General features: G+C 54.6%; 1 protein-coding gene across 1 annotated transcript; it reads left to right on the top strand.

Moving 5' to 3' along the window:
- The first annotated feature begins 9,521 nt into the window (after nt 1-9,521).
- CSTB (cystatin B) lies at nt 9,522-13,151 on the top strand. The gene is made up of 3 exons (XM_065876789.1): nt 9,522-9,587; nt 12,500-12,598; nt 13,023-13,151. Exons 1-3 carry the CDS (start codon nt 9,522-9,524, stop codon nt 13,149-13,151), a joined length of 294 nt encoding a protein of 97 aa, XP_065732861.1.
- Nucleotides 13,152-20,644: the final 7,493 nt, after the last annotated feature.

The following is a 20,644-nucleotide window of genomic DNA, read 5'->3' as shown; positions in this document are numbered from 1 at the left end:
TCTTCTGACGATGGCAATGTAACTTCTTAGAAGAATACTGTACTTTCCCAACTTCATAGGGGGTCACGGTGACCTGCTGCTGGCTTTATACGTGCTACCTGGACTATGTATCCTTGGTGAACTTTATTTAAAATGTCAGTACGTCAGTATATGACCACGCCTTCGACTTTTAACAGGCAGAACAGCCTTTCCTGAAAGACTTCCTCCTGGGTTATAATCCTCAATTTGGCTCAAGTAAAATTCTTTTTTCTTCTTGTCAATTGAATTTTAATCGACAATTCTAAATGCACAATTATCCTTCTTTAGGAGACTTTTCAAAGTCCGCTGTGCATCGCAGGCAAGAACCATCCATGGATACTAAAATTAGTGGCAAAAGGAGGATGACAGGGCTTCCCTGGTGGCGCAGTGGTTGAGAGTCTGCCTGCCAATGCAGGGGACACGGGTTCAAGCCCTGGTCTGGGAAGATCCCACGTGCCACAGAGCAGCTGGGCCCGTGAGCTACAAATACTGAGCTCTGCGCGTCTGGAGCCTGTGCTCCGCAGCAAGAGAGGCCGCGACAGTGAGAGGCCCGCGCACCGCGATGAAGAGTGGCCCCCGCTTGCCACAACTAGAGAAAGCCCTCGCACAGAAACGAAGACCCAACACAGCCAAAAATAAATAAATGAATAAATAAATTTATTTAAAAAAAAAAAAAGGAGGATGACAGACATGCTATTTGCATAGCCTCAAAAGTACTTATTGGTTACAATGGGGAAAATAGTAACTTTACAATGGAGAAAACTGGTAGACATGCCTTCACTCAAGATGGAGGTCTACATCACCAGTGCAAGGCGTATGGACATCACACGCCCTTGAGATGATGCACTGAAAGGACAGCATCACTTTGGTGGTGTTCCTGCCCCAAACACACGACCTCCACCTGTTCAGGAGAAACATCAGAGAAGCCCAAACTAGGATCTTCCTCAAAATAAACAATCCATACTCTTTAAATGTGTCAAGGTCATGAGAGACAAAGACTGGGAACCTGTCCCAGGTCGAAGCCGGCTCAGGAGACGTTACCGGGAAGGACCACGTGGGAGGAGCCTGGGTCAGACAGAGGACTGTGGTGGGACAGCAGTAAAATGTGCGTGGATTCCGGACACGAGCTCATCACAGGGCATCTCAAGGCTCATTTCCTGCCTTTGGTAACTGTGCTGTGCTTAGGCCTGTGTGAGACATTAACATTCAGGGAAACTGGATGAAGAGTTTACAAAACCTTTATACTGTTTTTGCAACCTAAAATGATTCCAATGTAAAAAGTTTTAAAAATTAGAAAAGCAAAAACAGAAAGTCTGACAGGACTTGGGGAAGAATGTATTTTCCCACTTCTACACACATTACACACCCTCCACCCCATCCCACCCTGAGGGCAGGGTTTTTCTCAGTCCTACTCATCTGCACCCAGGACGGTGCCTAGGAGGTGACGGTGTGTAGAACAGCTGTGACTGGCTCACTAGGTACAAATTAGCAATAGACGAGTGCTCATGTCTTCCACAAATAACAAGGACCAGCCTCTCTCATTTCCCGCAGCATCATGGGAATCCACTTCTCATCCTGACGTTGTCCTGCCTGTGTCTGTTTTCTGTAGAAAAACCCCTGTTCGTGGATCCTGTGTGTTTTCCTAGGTCATGGTCTTTCAACTCCAGGCTCAACTTGGCGAAGAAGGGTGGGCCCATCTTTGAAGCGTAATTTTGCATCTGTGCTAGGAAGCGTGTATGTGATGTGCAAGGGAGGTGACTCAGTTTCCCGGAGCTGCTGTAACAAAGTGCCCCAAACCGGTGGCTTAGAGCAATAGAAAGTTATCGTCTCCCAGTTCTAGAGGCCAGAAGTCTGACATGCATGTGTCCACAGGGACACGCTCCCTCCGGAGGCTCCAGGGGCGGGTCCTGTCTGCCTCTTCCTGCTTCTGGGGCTCCTGGTGATTCTGGGCCTGCGGCTGCATCACGCCATGTCTGCCTCTGTCCTCACGTGGCCTCCTCCCCTGTAGCTCTGTCTTTACATGCTGTTCTTCTTGTCTGTCTCTCTGTGTCCTCTTGTTTTCTTATAAGGACACCAGTCATTGGACTTAGGGCCCGCCCTAATCCACTATTAACCTCATCTTAACTAGTTACATCTGCAAAGAACTTATTTCCAAATTAAGGTCACATTCTGAGGTTCTGGGTAGATGTGATGTGGGAGGACACTATTGAACACACTACAGAAAGTGTAAAGAAGATAAAATAAGTAACAGTCACTACCACCTAATGAGGGCCTACTATGTGCGAGGACTTTATACATCTTCAAACAATCCTGCAAGGGAGGGGTGGCTTTTGCCCTTTTGTAGGTGAGCAAAGAGGCTTACAGGCTATGCTCTCGCCCAGAGTCTGAAAAAGACAAGGCAAAGGTGACACCCAGGCCAGCCCGTCTGCCAGCACAGCTGCGAGCGCCCTACGTCCAGACCAGCACCACTTCACGGGTGGCACGTGGTCCACGTGTGCCGTGAGCAGCGCGGCCCCAAGTAGAAGGGCTGCGCCTGGTATAGCCCCGGTGCTGCTTTCTTGAAATTCTTAATACATTTTGAACAAGGGCCCAAAGATTCATTTTGCACATACATTAGGCAGCCTGTCCACTGTCGTGGCCCAGCCGCTGCCCCTCCGGGACCCCCACCACGTCCTCTGTGCACCCCGCTGCTCAGAGCTGCTCTCCAGACCCAAACCCATTCTCTCCATATTGTGTGCTTCTCCCCCGATATGTATCCCTCAACGGTTATTATAGAAAATCAGGGCAATAAAAAAAGTTAGGGGAGGAAACCAATCATGGTCTCATGGCCTAAAAGAAAAATTTCTGACAGATCTGTTCTTTATTTTCTGTGCATAAGATTTGTATTAATTATGTGTTGATACAGTAATCACACTATATTGACAGTTTTGAAACTGCTTTTCAATAACATATCTAGCATTTTCCCATGATATTAATTTCTCAAGAATATTCCAAAATAAACCTTTCTTCTAAAAGCAAAAAGGCCTTTAAATAAAACTTTGGGAAAATACTGAAGTTCACAGAAAGTTGTTAAATACCCATTCCCCACCCGCTAGTGACGGCTACTGTTAACATCGGTGAACATCCGTCAATCCCACAGGTGCCTGGACCCCACCGAACCCCAGGGACTCGGAATCTCCAGGGAAAAGGGCTGGGAACTCAGCATTTCAACAAGCACCCAGTGCTGCCAACATCAGGGCCCTGGCAGACACGCTTTTGTAAACACTTCCTCCCAAGTACACAGGGCTCCTTGCTATGGACGGAGGCTGGGCATGGAGGCGGCTTCTAAATTCTGGGATGGACATTTTTATAGATAAATCTTCTGTCCATCCATTATATTACTTTTCCTTCAAATAAATTCCTGGCATTGAATATTTTGTTCTTTTTGGCCACACCACATGGCATGTGGGATCTTAGCTCCCCGACCAGAGATCGACCCTGCACCCCCTGCTTTGGAAGTGAGGGGTCTTAACCACTGGCCACCAGGGAAGTCCCGTTTAGATTTTTTTTTTGTTTTGATGTGGACCATTTTTAAAGTCTTTATTGAATTGTTACAATATTGCTTCTGTTTTATGTTTTGGTTTTTTGGCCTTGAGGCATGTGGGATCTTATCTCCCCGACCAGGGATCGAACCCACACCCCCTGCATTGGAAGGCGAAGTCTTAACCACTGGACCGCCAGGGAAGTCCCTCAATTGCTTTAATTTGCAGTTTTGTTTTTGATTTACAGAAGTGTGTAAGTGTAACTGAGCAGGACCCTATGGGGCCTTCCCAGGACAGACTGTCCCCCCAGCGTCCTCTGCCTGCCTCTTGTCTGTAGAAAAACTTTAGCCAAAGAATAAACTTAATCAGAGAGGAGACAACATGCAGAAGCAAAGGAAAGCTGTCAAACAAGACAAAATAATATAGTTTAGGCATTAAAGACAAGGACCTGGGACTTCCCTGGTGGCACAGTGGTTAAGAATCCACCTGCCAATGCAGGGGACACAGGTTCGATCCCTGGTCCAGGAAGATCCCACATGCCGCGAAGCAACAAAGCCTGCGCACCACAACTACTGAGCCTGCGCGCCTAGAGCCCGTGCTCCACAACAAGAGAAGCCACCGCAATGAGAAGCCCGCGCACCGCAACGAAGAGTAGCCCCCGCTCGCCGCAACTACAGAAAGCCCGCACACAGCAACAAAGACCCAACGCAGCCAAAATAAAATAAATAAGTAAAATTTTAAGTTATAGAAGTACAATTTTAAAAAAAGTACTTTAAGAAAGAAAAAGACAAGGACCTTTTGGGACTTCCCTGGCAGTCCAGTGGTTAGGACTCTGCGCTTTCACTGCCGGGGCCTGGGTGCAATCCCTGGTCAGGGAACCAAGAGCTCGCGAGCCTCGTGGTCTGACAAAAACAAAAGGTCAAGGACCTTTAATTCCTCCTCAAAGTCTGTAGATAATACTCTGAGCCACGTCCTTTGAGCTATTTTGCAGATACTGAAATCCCCACCAGATGGAAGAAGTTAATTACATGATGACAAGACTACAGCCGTGACATGAACTGCTGGTCCGTCTTACACAATTCCAAGAACTGGCCTCAAGGGGATGCGAACAAACCCCTTCTGGAACTGAAGACTAACTGCACTTAAAACAATCGAGACAGTGATCACATCACCGCATGACTAACTGCAAGTTGACTGTCAGAGCTGACTGCGCTCTTCTTCACGCAGCTGCCCCCAGCCCGGGCCTGTGCACCCCTGAAGCGCCCCTTTAAAATCTCTTGTCCCCTGATCAGCAAGGGGGAGTTGATTCTTTGGGACGTGAGCCCACCTTCTCCCCAGGATTGCCAGCTTCCTCAATAAAGCTGCCTCTCCTCTTACCCAACACTTGGCCCTTAGTATTGTATTCCTGAGCGATGAGCTGCCCAGCGTGAGTTCTGTAACGTAAGGAGCCAAATATTCACTTAACGCCTCCTAAGTGACGGGTACGGAGGCAGGGAACAGTCCCAGTGCTGCCCGTCTGTCTGCTGGGGACCTGGACAAGGGTCCATAGGTCATTAGGCGACACAGAGAGAACAGCTGGATGGCCGAGGACAGGTCAACAGGTGCACCCAGAGAGTCACCTGCCCCCATCTGGGTCCCGGCCTTTCCGTTCTGATTCTTCCGATGCTTCTAAGCTTAAAAAATCCTTTGCCTACGTTAGTTTATAGCAACGGCTCTTCAAGATGTACATCTGTTCCCTCCCTTGAGTCGTCCCAATTTCTGCACCTCCTTTCACCTTTCAGAGGGGGCTCAGGGCTGTCTCTGCTCGAGATGGCTGCTTCAAGGGTCCTGGCTCGGAGGTAAAGCCACCATCCGCTTTGCTTCCAGCTCGGCCAGGCAGCCAGGCCTGGAATGGGTCCTGATGCAGGAGGCTGGGCAGCGATGTGCCCAGGTGGGGCACCTATGTTTAGGTTTACCTCCACTGATATTTCCTTTGTGATTGAAGATGAATAGGTAAATGTAATAAATGCTTACTTGTTTAAATGTTTCATCTGTCTCTTTTTTTCCTCCCCCACCAGAAGGGTCTCTTGGGCTAGAATTTAATTAGCGACAAATTCTGGTGGTGACATTATTGCAACATGAAACACAAGCAGCTGAATAGAATGGGGCACAGGTGTGTGAGTCACCTGCCTGAGCGAGCCAACAGGGAAACACACAAGCCAGGTTGTGAGGAGAACAGAATACGCCCCTTTGGCATGTAGACAATTTTGAGCTGTAGGCAATCCGGAGCCAGCAGGCTCAGTACAACTATGACCTCTTCCTTAACTACCTGAAAGAATCGAGATAGGGGGCCTGTACCCGAAGAAGAGTTATTACCAGGGAGAACTTTTTTATCTGAAACACTTCCCTGCACAGCAGGGCAAACGTTAATTACCAAACTCAGCTTTCTGTATCGCCCCATGAAGGGCCCTCCTCCCCTTGGGAGCCCCAGGCCCCCATCCCATTCCTTGAGGCATATAAGCCTCGATTGCCAGGCTCACCCTTGGTCTCATATCTTTGGGGCTCCTACACGTAAGAAATTAAATTGAGAAAAAAACCCACAAAACACCTTGGTTTCTTCTGACTCTGGGAAAATCAGAGATCACAAGTGAAACTCCAAAATTGCTTGGATTTAAAAGTTTGATCCTTCTGAATAGGGATTTCAAATTAAAGTGAATGGCCTCAGGACTCTAGATGGGGAGACGGGATACTAGGTCTCTTCCCCTGGCTCTAGTAGGATAAAAAGCTGTGTCGTCAAGGAATGAGATGAATGTCAACATTTTTCAGGGCATTTGGGCAGAAAAAGTAATGCTAATTATGGGTTAGACTTAGTATAGTAATTATAGGCAATGACAGTGGTAACATCATCACCTCACCCTAGGGCTCAGACACCGTCCCCAGCATTTTATGCTCATTAATTCACTTAGTGCTTCATTTAAGCACAGAGAGGTTCAGCAGTTACTCCTATGCCACACAGCAGGTGCAAGGAAAGTGTGGACCAGCATTCAAGAGTTTGACCTTCAGAGCTTGCCTTCCATGGCAGCTGGAAAACATGTCTGGACCCAAACCTGCAGCAATAAAGCAACGTTGACTCCATAAAGCAGCATGAGACAATGACTATACAGACAGACAATGGCCAGACCGTGTCCACGTGACAAGAGACCCACCATCTGTGCAACAACCGTCCAGAAGCCAAACCACAGCCTCTGCAGCCATTGGCCCAGAATGTCAGGAGGTGGCCGTGACAGTCACCTTCCCTAATTTTTGCCCCATCCCCCTTCTAACTCAGGACAACCAGAGAAGGCCAAATATGCCCCTGAAAGCAATCAAACGGGATGCCCAGCTTGCAGTGAGCCTGCCCATAGCCTCCTCGGGCCCAGAGACTCCATCAGGGCACACCTAAGCTTTCCTTTTTTCTGGTGTAAGCCGCCCCCTCCTCTGCCTGCCTGTGAGTCTCTGTCAAAACCCAAGTGATGGTGGTGGATCCCCTGCTACCGCCCGCTCTGAAAAAACAAGCCTTTCCACAGGTGTTACCCTCCTAGTTCTAAAATGTGAGCACCTGCAGACCCAGGTCCAGCGGGGACAGAGGGTCAGGCGTAACGAGGCACCTCAAGGTGCCCCCCACCACTGCCCCGAGCTGCAGGATGACAAAAGCCACAGAACCGCCTGCCTTGCCCTTCTGGGTCGTTATTTTCTGATGCTTTGTTTTTGACACAGAGGAGTTTTCCATTTTTATGGGGTCAAATCTGTCTCTCATTCATTCATTTGTTCAATTATGAATTGTGGGAGTCCTGAAACCCAGTCCTGTGACTGGTTTATAATTAACACTCATGCCCGGGTGTCTGTTCTTGTTTTTCCCTCTTGTCCTAGCCCATACCTGTTTGATCACATTTTTGCCTAATCAATAAGGAGGAGTGAAGGTCAGAGGCTTGGAGCCACAGCGTTCCAAGAAGCATCACTGGTTATGTGCTGTTCTGAGTCATCTTCCAGGGCAAGATGACCTTTACAGAGTATGTTGACACAGACTCCGGCGTCACAGACCACCAGACCAGACACATAGACGGCAGATGACTCAGACGGCACAGCTCCTCTGTCCTTCCCCTTTAAAAACTGCGAACTCAATTTTTCTAAATGTGAATAGGAAGTGCCAGTTCAAGTACGCTGCCTATTTTTAATGATCTTTGATTTATTCATTGGTAGGGGTTATTTATATATTGTCAGATATGTGTAATGAGAATATCCCAGTGGGTGGTTTGTTTTTTCATTCTCGTAAATATGTCTTTCAATGAATAGTTCTTTCTTCTCATTAAATGCAAATGATCAATTAAGAAAAATAAAAACTGCCAACTCAGACCAATGAGGAGTGGATCGGAGGCTTCCCTCCTCCCTCGCTTGGAAGCCTTACTTTGCTGCAAACCCCGCTGTCAGGGTTTGGCTTTCTGTGCTTGGGCCTTTGATGGGTGTCAGTCTCTCCTCCCCCTCCCCCCAGGGCTCAACCACACACGACCTCCATGCTTCCCTGAACTTCCAGACCAGGCTCTGCCCTAGAAAGTACCAGAAAGGCTCACCTCCCCACACATTCGCTCACGGGCCACTCCCACTGGGCCCGCCAGGAGGCGAGGCTGGGCCTCTGCCTGCAGAGTCAGCACCCAGTGATGGGAGAGGCCCAGTGACCACCGAGGTGCAGTCCTGTCGGGTGGGGGGCAGCTGGATCTTTCTGAAAGGCCAGTCCTGTCCAGACAGCTCCCAGCACAGGCCCCACCCTGCCCCAATATGACGGGGACCCTTCCCTTCCCAGGATGTTGAACCTTCTCATCCCAGGATGTCTCAATCCCAAACCAAACCCCGTCAGAACCAAGCCCTTAACTAACTCCATCCACCTGACCCCACCCCAGCCTGAGACCCCGGGAGTCATCACCTCCCCATCACTGGACTCCTTTGTGCCTCTTCCGTCCACCCACGTCAGCCCTTCACTGCGTCCCCGGGTCACAGGCCCATGACGTTCACAGCAGCCCACATGACAGGCCAGCCCAGGTGGGGCGCTGGGCCGGGCCATGGGATGAGGGGCGCCAGGCAGGCAGATGCCCGCGGGAGGGAGGGCCTGCCAGCCCGCCCCTGCCCCTCTCCCCCAGCACCCCCAGCTCCCGCGCTGGCCGGGGGCTTCTCTCCCCTCCGCCCTCGGTCCAGCTGCCCGCCGCTCTCCGGACCCCAAACGCCCCTGTCGTTTCAGGACCCACTATTGTCATCTCACGCAGTGGGTCAAACTGTGGGGACCCGGAGACCAAGACAGGACAGTGGGGTCTGGGTGCACTGTGTGGTCCGGGAGGCCAGGGAGGAGTCAGGATGGGCCAACTCCGCCCCGCGCCCTGCCCCGCACCGGGCCGTACCCCCGAGGTCCCCCGCAGGGCAGTGCCCGGGGCAGCGCCCGCCCAGCCACCGCGAGATCCGGGGCAGCGCCCGCCCAGCCACCGCGAGACCCGGAGCACCACCCTTCCCGGGAACCTGCGGACCGCTCCCGCCCTCCCACCCACATCCTGCAAGGCCCCGCCCACCCTCTCCCCGAGTCCTGCGGCCGCGCCCCCATCCCGCCCTCTGACTCAGCCGACGGGGGTGGCTGACACCAAACCCAGGGAGAGGGGCCAGCCCTACAGCACACGACGCTTGGTCCCGAGAAGGTGCCTGCCGGGGGTCCCAGGCTGCGGCCTGCTCCCGCCCACGGCGCATCCCTACCAGGACGCCCCGCGCCCCATTCCCGTCCCGGGCGCCCGGCACCCCATTTCCGGTCCCGGATTCCCCCCAGCCGCGCGCCGTGGTTCCGCCCGCGCGTCACGTGACCGCCGCGCCAGGTCCGGCGGCTTGATTTCGGTCCGCTGCTCCCGACAGAGTTCGGTGCTCGTGCGCGTCCGCTGCTCCCGAGTGACCGCCGCCTGGTGTCCACGCCCGCCCGCCCCGCCCGCCGCCGAGATGATGTGCGGCGCGCCCACCCCCACGCAGCCGGCCACGGCAGACACCCAGGCCATCGCCGACCAGGTCAGGGCCCCGGGGGGCGGATGCGGTCCTGGGTGCCCGGGCAGTCCGTAGGCATCGCCGCCGGGACAGAGGCGGTGCGCCCGAGCGCATCCCGCCGTGGGCCGGGCTGGGCGCAGGCCGATGCCCCTCCCCGCCTGGGAAGCGCGCCCGCGAGCGGAGGTGTCCACAGGGGTAGGGCCGCGACGTGCCCGTTGGGGAAAAGCACTTAGAGAGCGAACGGTACAGTAGGAGGGGTGAAGTAACCCTGAGTGAGTCCGGGGACAGGGTCCACAGGCGTCCTAGACTTAGGCTGTTATTCTAGCACTTTCGTGCACGTTTGAGGTTCTCTCCAAATGAACAGCTTCGAAACGCAGTCCAGCCTGGGTCGCGGAGGCAGAGCCTGGTTCGGACCCTGGGCAGCTGTCGGGCCGGGTTCCGAGGAAGGCATCTGCAGCCAGGAATCAGGTGAGGGTGGGAGGAGCCGGGCCTGCCCTGCCTATCCTCGCGTGTCAGCAAAGTCGCCTCTCGACGAGCAAGACCCCTTTCCGCCTCTTCGTGGTTTTCCGGGCCTGAGAATTCCCCGCTCGTCATGTGAACTTTAAATGTGTCAGCTCACTTGGTAGGGAAGAGTCACTGTCTCAAAGGGCCCCTTCATTTGGGGTCAGCTCCTTGAGAGTGATATGTCAGTGGACCGTTCTCACTGCTCCTGGGAACAAGGAGGCTGCCTTTGTGCTGGGTGGTCTCTGTGAGGGGCATGGGCACCATCTGGTGGCCCTTTGAACTGACGCTTTTGGGACAGTCTGGGCCGCCCGTGAGAAGATCAGAGGCCAGAGACCGGCCCGGGTCAGAAGGACGTCGCGGTGCTGCACTCCGTCCCCGTCTCCTCCAGCCCTGTCCTGGGGCCCTCCCTGGCCCTCTGCCCCACCTGGTCCCCTCAGGGCCGGGAGCTGGCAGCTTCCTAAGTGACCCGGGGCCTTCTGCACACCCCCTGGCTACAGCCCAGCTCATCTTTCTCCTGGCCGGCGGGCAGTGGTGTCAGTGACCTGACGTCCCTCCGGCCATGGCCTGGCCTGGCGTTCACCGCCTGCACGTGCTCTGTTCCGCCACCTCCTTTAGGGTTTTCTCAGGCCAATCAGTCCTTGCACAGGGCGGGGGCTCTGTGCAAGCCCCCCTGAAGCGGGGAGAGAGACGATTCCATCTCAGACTCCCAGGAGGGTCTGTGGGTGTCACTCACCCCCCTGGTCTTGTAAACTGTCTGCAGGGTCAGTTCCCTGCAGACCTGGCAGGCACCTGGCAGGAAGAAGGGCCCCACGGGGGAGTGTTCAGACGCAGGTGGGCACCAGCCCCTGGGGACACGCGCACCGCCGTGGGAGCCGTGGCAGCTGCGTGGAGAGAAGGCGGCCCGCCTTCTCACTTCCTGACCCTCCCTCCTGTCCTTTCTGCCCACCTTATCCACAGGGAGCCCCCCTCCCTGAAGGCCTTTGCCACAGGGACTCGCTGGCATGCGTGGTGGTGACCCCCTCAGCTCCCAAAGCAGCATGCTTCCGGGCTTCAGTGAAATCCTCCGACCCTCTAGGACTGGTCCTGTGACGGCAGTGCAGAGTCAGCGCACTCTCGTGCCTGCCGGTGATCCAGAGAGCAGCCGGAGCACTTTGAAACTAGATTAGGTTTTAAAGTCAAGACAGAACAACCTGCTCCCCACTTCCTCCATCAGAATGCTCGGTTACCAAAAGGCCAAGACCCTGGAAAACAGGACTCATCGGAAAGTGTGATTACTGTCTGACACGAAGGATCAGGGACAGCCTCCGCCCAAAGGCACTGCATCCTAGAGAATTCATGTAAAAATGCGGCAAAGCGTTTTTCCTGCAAAAGTGTGTTATCTCCTGCATTATCTGTCACACAAGAAATTGGGAATTCTTAAGAGAATTAAGGCACATCTAGAAGATGGAAGATTAAATTTAATATTAAATTTAGTTTAACGTTTTTAACTGTTTTAGCTTTCGATTTTAAAAGAGTAATTAGGGACTTCCATGGTGGTGCAGTGGTTAAAAATCCTCCTGCCAATGCAGGGGACACAGGTTCAATCCCTGGTCTGGGAAGGTCGACATGCTGCAGAGCAACTAAGCCCGTGCGCCACAACTACTGAGCCCGTGTGCCACAGCTACTGAGCCCGTGCGCCACAACTACTGAGCCCGTGTGCCTAGAGGCCGTGCTCCGCAATGAAGACTAGCCCCCACTCGCTGCAACTAGAGAAAGCCCGCAAGCAGCAACGAAGACCCAATGCAGCCAAAAATAAATTAATAAATAAATAAATATAATTTATTTAAAAATAAACAAATAAAAGTGTAATTAGGAACTTCCCTGGTGGTCCAGTGGTCAGGAATCCTGCTTCCAATGCAGGGGACGCAGGTTTGAGCCCTGGTCAGGGAACTAAGATCCCACATGCCACAGAGCAACTAAGCCCACATGCCACAACTACTGAGCTTGTGCGCCACAACTACTGAGCCCGCACGCCACAAGGGAGAGCCCACGTTCGGCAACTGAGACCCGATGCAGCAAAACTTAAAATTAAAAAAAAGAATTTAAAAGAGTAATCAAAAAACTATATATACTCTTTGCAATGAACTGTGTGTTAAATAAAAGAGAAAAACAGGGTATGAACTTACATACGTTGTTGTGACAATGAAAATATCAAACTATTCCATGCCTGGAAAAGAAAGGGAAAATGATACAGAGAAATAGTACTGTTGAAACTCGGCAGAATTAGAGAGCTGTTTTCTATACTTTATCATCAGAGCTGACAATTTAATGTGTCTGCTCAGTTGTGAAGAACAGTCGTGTCATAGAAAGTCTGTAGAGGGCCGGCATCAGAATTCAGCCGTGACACTTAATTCAAGTAAGTGCACGTGTCTCTCCGTTCTCTCCTCCCCCAGGTGAGGGCCCAGCTGGAAGAGAAGGAGAAGAAGTTCCCGATGTTCAAGGCTGTGGAGTTCAAGAGCCAGGTGGTCGCCGGGAGGGTCTTCTTCATCAAGGTGGGATGTCAGCCTCTTTGGAGGGTCTGGCCTGAATTGGGGGCGCCTAGGTGCCTGGGCAGGGGTGCTTAAGAGGGTCGAGTGGCAGCCCCCAGCTTCAGGGGTCGCTGGCCATCTAAGATGGGCACGCGCGCGCGTGTGTGTGTGTGTGTGTGTGTGTGTGCACAGCCTCCTGGAGGGGAGGACCGAGCCTTTCGGGGGCTCGGGGCTCTGATGGAGTGAGTGTGGGTGCCGGGTGCTGGCTGGGGCAACGAGGGCGTCCCCTGCACTCGATGGAGGAAGGTGGGAATGTCCTCAGCCCAGTCGCTGGTCACCTGAAGGGACATGGCCTCCTGGCACCCAGGGCCTTTCTCCCAGTCCAGCCGAGGCCAGTGGAGCAGGGGGTCAGAGGCCACACCCGCCCCTCACTGGACTCTCTTTCCAGGTTCAAGTGGATGATGACAACTTCGTGCACATTCGAGTATTTGAAAGCCTCCCACATGAGAACAAGCCCTTGGCCTTGGCCAGCTACCAGACCCACAAAGGCAGACACGACGAGCTGACCTACTTCTAGTCCCGATTTTGCACAGAGCCCGTCACCCATGTGGGTGTGGGTCTCTCCACTGCCAACCTGTGTCTGGGACCTCACGCGGTGCCACTCGGTGGGGGGGATGCACCTCTCCGGTGTCTCTATTCCTCATTTTCATTGTGTTCATTTTTTTCTCCCAGTCAACGATCTTAAGTAAATTACTTTCAAGGAGGGCTTGTGTTATCTTTAAATGTATGTATTTTTTCAGTGTTCACAAATTTTCTGTTTTGGGGTTTTTTCTTCATCTGAAGCTGTAATCACAGTAGAGAGGTGTCACGAGGTGAGAGCTGTCCAGGGTGGAGCCCCCGCTGGGCCTCGTGCGGCCTGAGACCCCTCCCCCTGAGCGGCCGAGCAGGGGTGGGGGATGCCCAGGTCACAGCAGGCGGGCTGTAGACCCAGGATTCCAGGAGCCTGTGTTCTAACCGCAGCTCCACACACCTCCGTTGCTGTGACTCTATCCTGTCTCTAAAATACAAGATTTGAGGGAATTCCCTGGCGGTCCAGTGGTTAGGACTCCGGACCTTCGCTGCCGAGCGCGAGGGTCAATCCCCGTTGGGGAATTAAGATTTCACAAGCTGCATGGCGCGGCCAAAAATGAATAAATACATAAATACACGAATACATTTTTTTCAGCAAATCCGATTCTAGAGCATTAGCTCGAGATGTCCTCAGACACACTGGCACATTTCTGGCTCTGGTATAGAGAATGGTCAGGTGTGGGCAGGAGAGGCGGTAACCCTGCAGGTACTGCCGAGCGCCATCAGCCTGCAAGGCCGTTGAGAGCTCAGCCTCTGGGCTACACGTGGTCTGCACCATCTCCCACCCGAGACCGCTGCCCACCTGACGCTCCCCGTGGCCGCCGGCACCCAGGAGCCAGTCCTGCACTTCCTGGGCATGTAGGGCATTCCTGGCCGCTCAGGCCTATGCTTCCCTCTCCGCTTGGCTGAGACCTGGCTGGTGACTGGCCTGGAGCTCCAGAGGTGGTAGAGGTGCATCTGGAAGGGAAGAGTGTCGGTCTGTGAGGCACCTGCCTCAGGTGTGTGGCTGTTGCTTGGTCTCCAGGTGCGGGAGCTGATTTTCAGCCAAGGCGAGTGTGGTGAGCTGCTGGGTATCTGGAGGAATTAGGGGTTCAAGATCCTCAGACGTGTCCTTCCAAACGTCCCTATCCCAGGCCTCAGGGCCCACTCCTCCCCTTTAAGGACCCTACTTTCAACGCAACCTATTTTCTTGGTTTGCCAGGCCCCAGGCGTCCCTGGGCTTGTGGCTGCATCGCGCGTCTGCCTCTGGGTGTCTGTATCCCTCCTCATCCCATCAGGACATCAGTTACCAGACTTAGGTCCACCCTAATGCAGTGTGACCTCAACTAGTACATCTGCAAAGATCCTATTTCCAAATAAGGTCACATTCTGAGGTTCTGGTGGCCCTGACTTATTGGGGGACACCATTGATTTTTGGGACACCATCCTTTTCAAGGATGCTACCTTTATAACGAGACCCTGAATTCTACACTCAAAGTGGGCAAACTGCGTGGAATGTGAATTATATCTGAATAAATCTTTAGCAGTGGGGGAAGGGATGGATGGAAGAGGGAGGAAAGGGGCCTGGGACAGCCTTGTGCAGGTTCAGACCGCCGCGGGGGCCGGCCCAACTCTGCACCTCATGGGGAATCTCTTCAGTGTCCTAACTTAGGCAGAGTTACAGATAGGACGACGCTGTGTGGCTGAGATCCCAGAGGCCCCTGGAAAGTTCCACACAACACGTGTCCCAGTGCCCGAAACCTGTGGATGTTACCTTGTACAGCAAAAGGGACTTGGCAGATGTGGTTAAGCTAAGGGTCTTACGATGGGGAGATGGTCTTGGCGTAGCCGGGTGGGCCCAGCGTCATCACAGGGTCCCCGTGAGAGGGAGGCAGGAGGGTCAGTGTCAGAGAGACTGAAGGTGGAGGAGGGGCCACGAGCCAAGGAACACGGGTGAGCTGGAAAAGGCAGGCAGGGAAGTCTCTCCGGAGCCTGCGGCAGGAGCCAGCTCTGCCCACCATTTTCAGACATCTGACCTCCAGACGGTGAAAGAATACATCTGTGTTGCTTTAAGCTCCTCGACTAGTGGGAACGTGTCACAGCAGCCACAGGAGACTGTCACCAGGAGGCGGAGTCCGGGCCAGGAGGGCCTTGCTGGCGAGCAGAACAGCACGGGGTTGGCAGAAGCGGATCTGAGAGGTCGAGTCAGAGGCACTTGGGACAGGATCCCGCGTCCTCCCCCACCCCTCCCTGCCTGTCCAGCAGGGCCAGGTGCTGCCCGGAGGCGACCTGAGGACTTATTTACAGAGATGTGGGCTGATCCTGGGGAGAGCAGGTACCTGCCGGGCTCACAGGACCAGCGCTGTCACCACCCAGGTGTGAAGGAAGCCGGAAGCAGCTGGTCAGTGACTGAAGCTGGTCCTCAGAACCGGGCAGGGAGGGGCCGGGAAAGGGAGCCCAATCCTGCGGGAAGCCCACCTGGAGCCCCCTGCCCAGAGCATCCAAACCAGCCCTCCCAGGGCAGAGAACAGAGCAGGTGAGGGCATCTGGCCATGGCGGGCAGGACAGTGCAGGTCCTTTCCCGAAAGACGGATGTTAGGTCCTTCCCCGAGGGAATCGGCTGCCCTCCGTCCCCAGCAGTAACCACTGCTTAGTTGGCTGTTTAACACAGCTTTAGGTCCTAGTTCACAGAAGGGAGCTCCTCTGGAAAAAAGAAATCACACTTCAACACAATCACCATGAAAATATTTATTTGTGATAATTATAAGTCAGTAAGACCAGTACAGACAGACACGGCCTCTATAGCACTGGAACGAGTTTTACGTTTAAAACACATGACACGCGCACAGGTGGGGCTGGTAGAGCACGGGGCTAGTGAAACCACTGCCAGAAACAGAGAACCCCCGCCCCCCGCCAACTTGCAGCCGGGATCGAGCTGTGTCCCAAGGCTGCATCGCTTCCCCCGAGAAGCCCTCAGAATCTGAGCTCAGTTAGGGAAGGACTGGGTTGGCGTCGACTGGCCTGAGTCAGTGCCTCAGTCCTCCAGGGGGTCCAGTTTTGCAACTGTTGGGGGAAATCCCAACGAAAATTCTAAATCAGAAAGTATGCAGCTAAATCTCAAAACATTCAAAACGCCACCCACATACTTCTTACCCTTCAGGGGCTGCATGGGGTAAATTAAGACTTCACTTCCGTTTCCCCATATATCAACATCTACACCTCCCATCATCAAGATGACAGTCCCAGATATTTTGCAGGAATGCACTAAGGCTGGAGTTTTGGGGCACACTGGGGGGGTTGCTGCCAGGCTTACTGATTCCCCCTTTCTGTCCCGACCCCCCACCATGCCCTACACCCACCCTCCTTGTGCCAGAACCTGGGTCCTCGGTGAGAAAGCAACTAGTGGTCCAAAACCCACTGACCCGGCTCCGACTCAGAAGAGCACGAGGGAGGGTGCCCAGCTCTGCGTCCTCGGACGCACAAGGAGTAAGGCCTGCCTGGGGGCTTCCCGAGCACAGGGGCCTAGGGCGGCGTGCCCTCCCCTCTGTCTGCCCAGTCCTGGCCCTTGCAGGGCAGTGATGCCCCAGGCCAGGGTGAGTGGCCCGTGGCCTCACAAAGGTATGTCCTCCTAGAACGGGTTTCCTGCTGCAGAAGACCGGGCACCTGCCCCATGCTGATGTGGGGCTGGGAGCTTCCTTCACTGCAATCCTGGAGCTTGGGGCCCCTCCCTGAAGGTCAGAGATGGACACAGGGTCTCCCGCTCTGAGCACAGGGCTCTGCTCAGCTCCGACAGTGGAAAGCTTTAAACACACCTGTTTACTCTGCCAGAAGTTAAAAAGAAAATTCTAGGAAGAACTTTCCAAAGTTGTAAAACAGTCTCTAAGTCAGACCTAAGATTACTCATCAAATGACCGAACACACCGCGTCGGGAGCGCAAACCTCTAACTAAAGGCAGGAATGTCGTTTGTAAGACATCGTTGCTTAATCGGTGTCTTTGCACATTAAGAACAGAAAACGTCAGAACCAAGAATGAACTGCGGGAGTCCGCGGGAAGACAGCTACGGGAGAGCTCAGTTTTAGGAACTAGGGCCCCAGGCCACATGGCAGCGGGACACGTTCACGGGCCTCCTCCCCGTGCCGTGCGGCACAGACTACAAAGCCTGGTTCCAGTCACCGGACAGGAAAGACTAATGCCCCAAAGAAAAAGCCCCTAGAAGGGCAGCTGCTGTGTGTCACCTACCAGGGAGGGGGCAGGGACCTCTGCCCTCGTCGCCCCCTTCTGGCAGAGGCCGGAAGCGCGTGACTAGATTCTGAAACCACAGCGCTGTCTGTAAAAACAGGCAGGAGTTCATGACACTGTCGGCTGCAGAAGCAAACACACGCGAGGGTACACCAGCTCCGCACACAGCTCCAAGGCCACCCTTGTGCGGGCGGTGCCCGATCCCTGCTCTGCGGGGGCCCAGCCTGACCGACGCCCATGGGCCGACCTGGAGAACATGGAAGGGTCTCCTGGGTGGATGTGCATCCTGACCAACAGGCCCAAGTTCAAGGCTTCCCGGCCCAGGGCCCCGTGGACCTGGGCTCCCAGAGCCGCCTCCCCCCGAGTGCCCACCAACTGACGTGCTCCCTCTGTAGACACGGGAGCAGCTCTCCAGGGGGTCCCGACGCAAAGAACCACACGAGGTGATGCGAAGGAAAGCCCCCTGCAGCCTGGCATGGAATGGAAACTGAGGATCTGAGAAGTGAGTCTGGGGGCCACGTGGCTCCCACCCACTCAGAAAGCCAGGACGGACCACATTCACCGCATCCCTGCTGGCACACGACCCACTCCGCTCACTTACAATTGCCCTCCTTCCGGCCCAGGCAGGTGCTGGGGGCTGAGCCAACCCCTGCCCCATGGGGAGACGTGTGTGAATGAGGCCTGAGACCAGGCAGGTGGCCAAGGCAGGGATTCCGGGTGATTCTGGCGCCAGAGTGGAGCACAGCCCAGCCCCGTGGTCACGGGTATTGATTCACAGACACGGGCCCCGCCGCCGCGGGCAGGTGGTCCCGAGAGGGCGTGTGCACACTGGGGGTCCAGCGGCCTCCAGACGGAACACTGTCCCCCCTCTTCTCTGCCTTTCAACTGATGAGTGAACGTGAGGTTCAAGCGATGAGGTCAGAAGCGCCAAGCCAGGCTCGGCCACTGCAAAATGAAACATACTCTGAAGACTGGTCCTAACAGTTTGAGGACAGGACAAGAAGCAAAGCATCGTTGCTCTACCCCCACTGGCCTGCACGGCAAAAGCAGAGCAGACTAACCTGGTTACCTTTGCGGGACTTGGCAATGATTCAAGACTGGTTAAAAAACAAGGACCGTATTTTGGAATCCATCTTTAAGGTCTCCAGGAGAAGGTCTGAAATCTACACTCTGGTAATAAGCAAGCAGTTCAGGGCCAATGTATCTCTCATCTTAAAATAAATGATTATTTTCCATGTTACTAAACTGTGGAAAGTGAATATTAAAAAAAAGGTTAATTCTAACTTGGACCCAAACTGTATCAAAACCCACTGCGACTGCCATGGATAACTTCTAGATGGGAAATTCTGAACAGAGACAACCGGGGGCCTCTGCTGTCATCGTGACGGATGGACTAGGTCCCAGCAGAAACGAGCCTGAGATACACAGGTTCAGCAACATCACGACAAAAAGTACGCTCCGCTCGGGTGGGGAGGTCGAATGCGCTTTCCCACAGAATCTAAGGTTCCGGAGCCTCGATCTCCTTCTCTCAGGACAGGGGGGTTCAGGCCACAGCTCTCCAGATGGCTGGAGGAGGTAGGAGAGTTCATGATTTTACGGGAGGAACGATTCTCATCGTTCTATGTATGATATCAAGAATTGAGGGTAAAACCCACTGCGGGCAGGACTCTGACATAGAACTTAAAGAACCAGAGTGCATTTCCCTCAAGTCCATGGTGCACACACAACAAGCCACGACCCCCAGCACCATGTCTGCAGGGCGCGTCTTCACCGTCTCATTGAAGAGAGGAGATACTCTGGCTCCTTCCCTGGTCTTACACTTGTTCTGCAAGGTTTAAAAACAAGAACAAGGAAAGAGAAGAAAATGGAGATTTCCCGCTGGCTGGCGTGTGGCCGTCTCCCCAGCTCTATTTGGCAGTGACAGTATTTTCCATTAATTAAAAGCTCTGCAGAGGCCCAGGACCCTGGGGGACTATGGCTGGTCCCTGGGCTGCCCTGCTGGGGGGCTGTCCCCCACCAGGCCACAGGCTTCCCCTTCCTCCTGGGCCAGCGGGCCCTGCAGGGACCAGGAAACATGACAGGGACACAGATGCCCTGACCCACCGGCCGCTGAGGGGAGCTGAGGCCCCCCCACCCTGCGCGCAGGCACTAACGCCTGAGAGTGACGACATTTGGAATGTGAGCAGAGTGGGGAAGAAAGAAAAGAAGGGGGTACAGAGAGTCCAGTGGAGACTGGCCAGCCTTCGTCCGGGGGCATTTCCAACAAAGGGCAGAAAGCGGTACCGAGGCGGCGAGAGTCCTAGAGACGTGGGCACAGCCGGACGAGGGTGCAGGCTCCAGGAGAGGGCCTGCCTGTGGGGCGAGGCTGGGGGTCAGGGACAAGGGCTGCCCTAGGAGAGCCTGCTTCCCCAGGCCCCAACATCCTGCAGCCTCCCTGCTCCCCTCCAGACTGTGGGCTCCTGAGAGATGCAAACCTCTGCAGCCCCCAGAGTCGGGGCGGATGCTGAGGATGGGCAACCCCGCCTGCATCCATGCCTGGGGGTCCTCAAAATTCTGGGTAACGTGGGGCCAGGGAGGTCACCCCCGCAGCGGCCGGCTGGACTGGTGACAGGGCCTGCGCCACGGCCGGCGCTGCCCCAGCCCGAGGTGTCTGACAGCCGCTGCCGTGAAGCTCTGCCTCTGCCCGCTGTGGGGAGGGGCGGAGCTGCGGGGGCCCCGGGAAGCCTCTCGCTTCCGGGCACCTGGCTGGCACAGGACGCGGGACTGCGGGGCTGCGGGGGGAATGGGGGAGGGGGGTCAGATAACTGGCCGGTGGGGTTGAGCACACCAACGGGGGGTGGGGCAGGAGCCCACTCCTGCCCTCTGTACCTGCACACTGACACGGTGACACGACACGGTTGTCACCAGCTGTAGGTGGCAGACACACAGCACCTGACCCGTTCTGCCCTAAACTGGGTGACTTCTCCAAAAGGAGCCCGACACAGGGATCTCCCCACAGGCGCGCTCGGCCGCGTACCAGCTTCTGTCCTGTCGCCCAGGCGGTCCCTAGAGACGCTCCGAGTTACAAGGCAGTCCCCCGACACGCGCGAGACGGGCAGGTTTTCGGGGTCCTGGGAAGGTCCCCGCCAAAGTGACTGTGCAGCGTCTGTGCATGTGAGCTGCGGGAGCCCGTCCACACCGTGAACAGAAGGGGAGAATCTGAAACCCCCAGGGGCCTACCC

This window comes from Phocoena phocoena, chromosome 4 (genome assembly GCF_963924675.1).
Source record: "Phocoena phocoena chromosome 4, mPhoPho1.1, whole genome shotgun sequence".
NCBI lineage: Eukaryota > Metazoa > Chordata > Mammalia > Artiodactyla > Phocoenidae > Phocoena > Phocoena phocoena.
This window is presented reverse-complemented; position numbering and strand designations above follow the sequence as displayed.